Source organism: Megachile rotundata, chromosome 11 (genome assembly GCF_050947335.1).
Source record: "Megachile rotundata isolate GNS110a chromosome 11, iyMegRotu1, whole genome shotgun sequence".
Classification (NCBI taxonomy): domain Eukaryota; kingdom Metazoa; phylum Arthropoda; class Insecta; order Hymenoptera; family Megachilidae; genus Megachile; species Megachile rotundata.
This window is the reverse complement of record NC_134993.1, coordinates 16,835,585-16,845,348: the sequence shown is the minus strand read 5'-3', so window position 1 is coordinate 16,845,348 and position 9,764 is coordinate 16,835,585. Positions and strand designations below refer to the sequence as shown.

At 39.1% G+C, this 9,764-nt stretch overlaps 1 protein-coding gene across 6 annotated transcripts in view; it reads left to right on the top strand.

Moving 5' to 3' along the window:
- Positions 1-4: 4 nt before the first annotated feature.
- NFAT (nuclear factor of activated T cells 3) overlaps positions 5-9,764 on the top strand; it is a 34,269-nt gene continuing 24,509 nt past the window's right edge. For 2 of the 6 annotated variants that reach the window (XM_076536809.1, XM_076536808.1), the window contains exon 1: positions 9,379-9,689. In XM_076536809.1, coding sequence (XP_076392924.1) covers positions 9,518-9,689 — 172 coding nt within the window. In that variant the 5' untranslated portion in view covers positions 9,379-9,517. Of the gene's footprint in view, positions 222-346; positions 802-9,359; positions 9,690-9,764 lie in introns of those variants that run through there. The other 4 variants (XM_076536807.1, XM_012295811.2, XM_076536812.1 and 1 more) reach the window with 4 other exon arrangements.

Below are 9,764 nucleotides of genomic sequence, written 5' to 3'. Positions count from 1 at the left end.
CGAATGGCCGAAAGCCAAAGGCTAAACGAAACGGCGAGGTAGGCTTTATAGCCGAGTAGGTAGAGGGCAAATGGCTGCCGTGCGGGTGAATAATAATGCGTAGCCAGTGCGAGGCAAGTGATCAAAATCGTGATAAAGTGCGTATACGATGTTACTGAAGGGCCGATTATCGGAGAAGAAGAACCGGAGGCATCATGGGAAAAACACCAAAGCCACAGCCGGTAAGTGGATAGATTGGTATACGACACGAAAATTTGCGAAATGGTTCGCCTGCCAGTCGACGAGATAGCCCTGCTGCGTTTCTCGGTCCCTCTAATCGTTTTCCATGGTACCAACACAATATGGCTGAACGTGCCTTCAGATTAAACTTTACTATTCGGATTTTTAATAAATGTTCAGTGCATAACAGAATTTTGAAGAAAAAGTGCATTCCATTCGATTACTTTTCTCAATTTTATAATATAGATCTGTACTTCAAAACGATACAATTTCGAACAAACATATTTTGGAGCAAGAACATTCCCTCGTATTTTTGTTTATAAAACTTAATCGACGAATGTGCGATTGTCGTGATGTCAGCTATCAAGGTTATGCATAAATCCGTGCATACTCGAAGAATTACACTTATAATTTACAGAGGAGAGATAACGGATTCGATTGTTCCTCATAACGCATTAAATTGAATGGTTGTGTGATTAAGGAAGAAGAACCATGATTTCATACATTGCTGTCAAGAATAAAACACGAAGCAAAACATCTAGTGAGGTTATGCTGTTTTCAATATGGACGCTTCACGCGCTCGTTCGTATAAATGCATTTCGTTTCTGTGTATTATTAGTAAACATGATTCATGGTTTTTTCTGATACAGTGCTTTATGGTTATCAGTCGGTTTCCCTATTATTCGTTCTTGTATGAATTACTAATAGAATACGATATGTCATATTGTTTAAAATTAAACGAAACTAGTACACATTTGTATTATGTATATTGAACGTGCACGCGATTATCAATGAATCTGAACTTCGTCCCTTCGTCTGACATGCACTGTTTGTTGACGATGAAATGTCGTTATCACTTAGCCACGGTTATTTTCTCTTCTCTCGGATAGTGCACCGTCCCTTCGGGCAGCGTTATCACGTTAAAGAAAGTTTGTCAGACGTTGGCCTTTACACATCAACTGCGTAGCTACCGTCGCGTTAGATTAACTCCACTTGAAATTAATTTTATTGTTACGAATAATCGTATCGGACACGCCAAAAAAAGAATTAAATTATTTATAGTCATGGGTATTATTCGAATGAAACGTTATTTCAATAAGAATAACGAATAAATAATTATTGTCAATAGTCGATAATTTTAGCTGCTTGATTTTTCTTTAAATGAATTTTCTCATACGATTGCGCTGCTAAATTACTATTGTAAAGATGTTTATTATTAATTTGTTAAATATCGACGCAACATTATTATGAATAGGATCAAAAAGAAACAGCAACGCGTTGCTCTCACTGTTTCGTAAAAAAAATAAGATCACGATGCAGGTATTTTCAAACGGCGGCTCGTTTGGCGCCGCTAATCGTTTCTAATTGTTATCGATATCGACTCGTGATATCTCGTTTACCGTGAATCAATTGAACGGACACCTCGAAAGTATTTCAATGAGGCGAGTGTGTTCCGTGGATGTCACACGGAAGCCGCGTGTTAGTGAAACCGTGAAAATGCATTCTTAGCATGCTGGCGATAAGAATAGAGCGAGGAAGATAGAGTAAGATAACAAATAGAGGAGAGGTGCGTACATGATCGTACGTAATCGACGTGTACGTGTGCGCCGCGTGTACGTGTGCATACCGCCATCAGTGCCGTATGAAAACATACATCCACATGCCTTCACACAACGATAATTGTATAAGTGCACGTGTTGCCATGACGATGAAGACGCGGATCGATGTTTTTAACCCGGCAGAACGCATCGAGTTGATTTCGCATCCGATACCTTGCGATATTTCTGTCTTCGTATTGCGCTTTTCCGTTCTTTAACGTGCCATATGTCTGCATCAATTGATCAGGCGAAATCGAAGCATGCACTTTCATTATAAATTCCGAATTTATAAATTTAGAAGTTTGTCAATTTGAAATGACGAAAAGTATTTTTCGTTATTGCCTGCTATTCAGAAACTTAAATAACAAGGATTGTTCACATGGAACGATAAAATGCGTTAATTGTCATTCGAGTCAGTTAGCGTTTGATTTGCGGGCCACGTGGCCCGGAACGTTTTTGAGATATCATTTTTTTTCTTCGACAATTTACCAGCGTGTGTTTATTTTTTCAAGTGTAAGTTATTATCTGTTTCAGTCGAATCGTAAAATTTCTGCACTTCGATAAGGAATATAACGATCGTCTGCATCTAAGGCGACATTTAGCACATATTATCCTGTCCTTGAAAGTCTGCTAATTTCACGATAAATCTGCACGTGAACGGGCGGATTGCGCTGAGATCATTTTTTTGGTCATTGACCAACTTCATGGTTTGGTTATACTGTACTCTTTATTTTTTGTTTCATATTCAGATAATGAATAGAGATATCGCGATATCGTTACGCGAGGTTATATAAACTTTGTTCAGCGTTCAAGTATATTTCGTACGGGCGAACGAACAATGTTCCCCTTCTACTGGTTCCGCAGGTATCCTCGAATCGGATAACGGTATTCGAAGTGGGCAAATTAAGTTGGGAACTAGTTTCATGCTCCTATGAATTTCACGGTATGCCACCGACCGATAAAACTATCGATCGCGTTTTCATCGTTACGTTATACAAGGTGTTTCGATAATCATTATACGCGCGATCAGCTGAATCACATTCCGTCAGCAAACAATGTTGCTTTAATTTTTCAAAGTATTTGTAACAAAAATGTGTTTGGAATATTTTTAAAAAATATAGTAAAATGTAAATAGTTTTATTGATCAAGGTGCGAAAGGTCATCCACCTATATCCATTACTTTCTTCGACATTGTTCTGGCGTAAATGTAATACTCAATGTTGATGAAACGGGTATTGAATAGTGAAATAAATCAATTGAATGTGTCGTTGAAATTTAAAGCGTCATGAACGGCTCCGTTGGCGTTCGATTTTAATCGATAGCAACGAACGAGTCTACGCCGTGGAATTTGAATTAGTCTTTTAGTATCGATGCAAAGTTATTCGAATAATCATCGTCAATCCCTGCTTATTACACATAGCACAACAAAATTTTAAGGTTTTAATGGATCCATCTCTTCCTCCCTTCCCCCACTCCACGTCTCTGTTTTTTCTAGTTTTTGTCGAATTGCTTTATTGGCACGGCATTTCCATATTTTTGCCTTCGTATTCGTCTCTTAATCCAGGTATTTAAATGCGAATGCATATGCGGCTAAATATCATCCTTAAAAGTTGTCAAGGACCGCCCATCCGAATCATTTTGTATCTCGTTCTTGCAATCGTCCTTCTTTTTCGTCTTCTTCATCCTTGTGGCGGGTCTCGGTTCACAGTCGAAAGATTTCTCGAAGAAATAACGGTCGATGAATCCAACACGACGGGTGTTAAGCGACTCAAGGCCTTTGTAATGTAGTCTCAATCACCGTCAATCTACACTGATCTTAACAATTTATGGTGGTGCCACCTTCTCGAGTGATGCAGCCTTTCCCACTCGTTTCGATTCAACCGAACTAACTTGTTTCGTGCCATTTCTCGCTCGGATATTAGGCTGTCATGCTTTTGTTCGGTTTCATTGGGTCACTTGGACTGCCATCCATTTCTGATGTTATTTTTCTTACCACCGATTCTTTAGAACATTAATTTTGTTAATACCGAAGCATTCCCGATATTGATTTAAGCAGTGATGGTATTTTCAAGATTATTTTTGGCAACAATGGTACTTCCAGTATTAGTTTTAGCAATAATGGTACATCTAATAGTAGTTTTGGCAACGATGATTCGTCTAAAATTAGTTGGAGCAACAGTGGTACTCTCAAAATGCATTCCAACGTTGAAATTTTTAATCGAGAAATCATTGAAAGGAGTGCATTAAGCTAGGGCGTTCTACTTGTTTCATTCTTTTCACCCGTTCGTTCGTTGCATTTCATTTGGCCTACAATTTCAGCTTGACCACAGAGAGGCGACTGGCGCCGCGGCGCCCGACACTGCCGTCTCTTTAGATTTTATCGCCCTTGTCACAGTTTATCGCAAGGGGTTGAAACTTGGCAGGGAAATTCTGTCGATTAATTAATCTCCATTTAGAACTACACATTTAAAACTTTATTTACGACAAATTTCGATATGATTTTAATAGAAAATTGCTAATGCCGGACTAATTAATCGACTAAGACAACGCGTTATTCGTAAGTAAGGAAATAATAATGTTCGTTGCTTATTAATTTCTGGAATACGTTGAATTATACGTGTCTATTTAGAACGCGATTTTTCTTTCGCTCGAATTGCAAACACTGCGGTGAATTATGTAACCACTGTTATCATCGTTACATTATCAACGTTGCAGTTGTTGATGCACCGCAACTTTCGATGCACCTTGAAATCATATTTCCTTTTTCTTTCGTAGTTGGATCTTTCAACTTAAGTTTCTATCCACTGATTAGTTAGAAATTCGCGTGAAAATTTCTCGATTATCAAGAAAACATGATGCATCGAATGCCAACTCAGTGGAATATCCAATGATTCGCGAGAAATATTCGCAATGGTCTAGATAATTTAATGCGTTCATCGCTAATTCAATGGAACGTCGCTCTAATTAGTTGCGAATCCACTTATACGAAGATTTCAAGAAATATCGACTTATCGGTAATATGTTTGCACGGTATGTCGAAATGCATCCAGATACCTCTAGACTCCTATATCCCCAGATCACTTTAATATTCCTAGGTTCAAACATGTCCCTATGTATATCGTCTCGCTATATGGGAGTAGTGAGCATCGTCATTTTTCGAGACAGTTCGGTTTTTGCGATTGTTTACAGACACCCGTTCGCCGCATTTTCGTTCGGCGACGATACAATTATGCGGTCGTGATGCATAATCTGTGCCCCACCGCAGGATAATCGAGCGTATTTTGCTCAAACCACGAGTGATGAAGCGTACATGACGTCGATACTGTTATGGTTTACAATCATTCATGTGAAATTTATGCAGAAAGACGGCGGAACATGCAAGAGGAAAAAGACGAAACGATTGAAGTACGCAATTATTATTGCGATGATCGAATACTTCTTGAAAATTTATTTCTTTCTCTTATATTACGCGTTTAGTAATTCATAATATTCATTATTTTTTTCTCGTTTACATTCGAGTGTTCGATGCATGTTTCACAACAGCCCGTTTTTTTCTCGCGATTCATTCATGGATTTATGTGTACACTTCGATTCGCTGAATTTATTTTCATTCGTTACGAAGAAACTAGTTGTTTATTATGTTCACGGTGTTATCTATCACTGCAGTTGTGCAATCTGCAGTAATGGTAACGTAATTGCAATCGTCGTTCGATCAACGCGAGTGTTTTAAAGAATTGTAATAATTTTGTGATTGGTTTGATTTTATGTTCGATTGTACTCGGTTGATTAATTTGAAATTAGTTGCAATATCATATCATGAATCGCAGGTTTTATACACTTATGACGATTGCTTATCCAAGTCTGACCGAACAAATTAAGCATACAAGAACCAAAAAACGTCCAACAGGTATTCTTTTTAATCTCGGTTTTTTAATTTGTGTCAGATCCACAAGATCCACGTTTGCTCGATGCGTCACCGATTGCAGACAGTGTACACAATATCCTCTTCGCGACAAAAAGAACGACAGTGTTTGCCGGTGGGTGGCAGAAAATGAAAAATCAAGCTACCTTGACCTTGTTCGGTTAGTAGCAGGATAATCTGACAATGGTTGCACCAAGAGAAGTGCATAGGCTCTCGTATGCGCATAGATACTTACGTACGTTCGCATAATACGACGTAGCAAGTCCTCTCCGAGAGAGAAGAATTCGGATGAAAACCAGTTTATGTTGGCGTCGTTCGACGGAGACCAACTTCACCCTTCGTGTCCCTGCTTCGTATTCGTACAGCGCGTTTCAATCGACCTTGTGGTCTTTACATTCTTGAAATTCATACTTCGAGCAAAGAGAAAATATGAAATATCATAACGTCCGCGGGTATGGTGTTATTCGACCGTCGAAAATCACCTTTCGCCTTCTTTTTTACGCGCTCGCGTATCAGGGTCTAGTTTGCTTTGTACTTATCGATGCTGTTCGCGACGGATCCAGTTGTTTAGTACAAGTTCAGTGTAGGTCAATAAACTAATTTGAAATCTTATGGATCCCTTAATTTCTTACATTTCCACTTCTCTAGATTACAATTACTCGGATCTCTCTGAAGTACTAAATTTTGAACATTTTCAGTCTATGTGATTTTGCATTGGAGGACGATGATCTAACAAGTGACGAATCGACTCTTGCGCGAATTCAATTCGCGTAACTTGTTATGAAAGATTCGTGGAGCAACAACGTGTCACGCATGATGACATTTTTCGTCCGCCGACGAGCACAAGGAGAAAGAGAGAAAGAAAGAAAGAAAAAAAGAGAGGTTTGTTATCGTGTTTGACTCGCATTAATAAGGCCAATTGCAGTTGTTAACGAACGCTCGCGTTTTCTGGCGCTCCTCAACGACTCAGCGTATTTTTCAATCAACTGAGTCGCGTTTCTGTCGGCACACTCCTTTGACGCTAATTAACAACACGATTACTACGTCTGATAAACGTGAATTGAAGCTCGAAGTATCGTGCAAAATGATTCGCGATAACTGAAGTTTGCGCCTTCGATGACTCACACCGTTTACTCGTTGAATTTTAGATCAGACATTTTTCTTTCGAAGTAAGATCTTTTTTTTTTTCAAGAAAAATTATTTTTGAGCAACGATTAACTATAGTGTATTTACGTGATTCGAAAATAACGTAAACAGAATTCCAGAGATTGACAGCATCGAAATTTTCTATGTATGCGGATTAAAAATTAAGCGCACAGGAGTAGACTGCACTTATTCGATGACAATGTTTCGGTTCACATCGACGATTCTGGAAGAATTTTGAGTCATGGCGCGGTAAGAATAATATTTATCATGACAGCAGAAAAGAGGACGAAAAAGAAGGAAAAAGAAGAAAAAGAATTCACGATTCCACGTGTATCCCTTTTCGTAAACACTCGCTTTGGCATGTCCACAAATGAAAATGTTCGAAAGTTCACCATTTATAATCATAGAATCAATTAAACTTACAAACGATGATCTGAAGCGTGCAATTTAATTATAAATACGATTCTTGTTTAGTAGACTTCCCGCGTTACGTACGTAGATCTAAAATAAAATCGAAGTTAACGTCTGACATAACACCAGGAAGTACTTGTCAGTCTTCACCCAGGTCAAATAGCGACAGTCGTACATTTTATTCTTCTCGTGTTCATCCTGGTAAAAGCAGAGGAATAACAGGCAGTAAAATTGTTACGAGTCTCTGAACAGGATAACGCGTACTTTTCGGATATTTCATTCACAAGCTGTACATGTTACTTATGCTTGCGTGTCGCAAAATTTGCATCTGAAAAGCTGTCAGTAGGTGAACGATTTCGTAAAACCGCGAACTTGTCGGTCAAGTACGCAACTAGATGGTAGTAGTTCGTTGTATCGAGTTTTATTTGCCATGAGTAATTTCTACGTGGGTTTTTTAATAGAGTATTTATATACAGGGTTCGATCAGATTTGGGTTTTATCTGTACATCGTTTTCGAATTATATACTGTGCCGTTTGTTTGAGCGACATACGGGGAAAATTATCTAATAATTTTAGATCGACACGCGTTAGTTCAGGCACGAGTATGGTCACGAGGTGTTATCTTCGAATCCAGCGAGGAAAATTAAGAAATTTTGAAAGTTAACAAATACTTCGAATCGTAAATGATTTCTACGAATTATAGAATTTCACTTTACATGGTCAGCTTTATTTTTTATATTGTTTGGCTTTTTAGATGAAATGTCGCATAGTAAGATTAAATTCTAGCGTAGTTCTACTGCATTTCAACCGATGAAAGAATCTAAATAATTAACCGATATTTTAGCAAAACTAAAACACTTCGTACCGAAAGAAGGCCACCAGATAATAACTAATACTAACGATGATACTTGTTGCTTTTCTAGTCGCACACGTGACTTCTGTTCACGACCGTTAATCCCTATTTACACCGTCTCGTTTCACCGATAACTTGTACAAACGTGGCGGCGATGTTACATAAAGCGATGCTTGATTGTCAGGATAAAAAGCCATCATGCTTACTAGTTGGCCTTTCCTTTAATATCATATCGTGCTTGGTACAATACGTGGCAATATAACGCGTGGCGATTCGATGCGTCGTAATAAAATAGATGAGTGTATAATAAAAAATTGCAAATTCACTGAAGAGCGGAAAAAGAGAGTAGAAGTCGAATGATTAGCGACAGAAAATGATGGAAGGGGGAGAGGAAAGGCATCCGCGACCTTATGGGTCATTCGTTCGATTTACCGCGAGTAATTTTAGCGCTCGCGAAGGATTTTCTCGATAGGAGGGAGAGCAAGAACCGTCGATTCTCCTTTTCTACGGATCATTGTTCTCGTTATCGATACGTTAACGAGTCTACAACAATGAGAACCACGGCGCGATAACAGGCCGTCCACCTATCGATAAATTGTCGAGACCAGCCTCGAGAAAAGCGCGACTATTTAATGCTTGTCCCAATCGCGAAGGCTGAGCGAATGACCCGTAATAATTCTGCTAGAATGATCCTTGGTGATTGTTCTCCTCGCCTGATCGATCGGAATTCCCGTCGATGTATGCATCAATAAGAAGCGTTCTGTTCAATTGGATCAGCGAGCAAGATTTCGAAGGAATGCACGGTATTATCGTCGCAAAAGCGATTTAATGTCGACGATATTGATAACGATTGTCTACAGGCCAAACAGTCTCGAATATCCGATTTGAAGAGCTACCCTATTATCGGCTTCGAACGATCAAAGTGGACTTCGTAAACGGTAGACAACGATGACGCAGCGATAGCAAAGTGTAGATGACAAATTTTAAATCCTTCAGAAATTAGTTTAACGTGTGTGATCAGATCTCATGTTTTTAGATCTAGGACGCACCAGAATTATAGCTCCTAGGTTCTCTATAGATTCCTTCTCCCTTAAATATATTTAAGACCTTCCTTAATGCTTATGACTCTTTCTTGATTCTCTCTAGACTGTTTTAGGATCAATGACAAGTGGCAGGAGAATAATGATCGGTATACTTCTGTTGATCTAAGGATACATATGTATAGATTACAATGTGCAGTCATCGCCTGGTTGACGATGGCGCGAGCAAGTCACCGAATAACAGACGAACCGTATACAGAGACAGAGAAAGAGAGACGACGATGATAAATAAACGCGACGGGTCATCGTCCAGCGGGAGACAAGATTCATGTTCAACGAGCCGAACGAGACTGCCGATCGTTCCTCTTCGAGCACACTCACGCGCGAAATCTGTGGATCGCGATGGCGTCAATGCAACCCCCTTCGAATCTACGTCCTCGTTTTGGATCGAACTCGCTTCGCGATTACAGAAGATTCATGGATGCTCTTTTCTCTCCTAGGTACAAATCGTTCTTCGATTCTTTCCTTGTCCTTTGAAAAATTTCTTTTTCGTCTTTTCAATATTTGCTCGATTT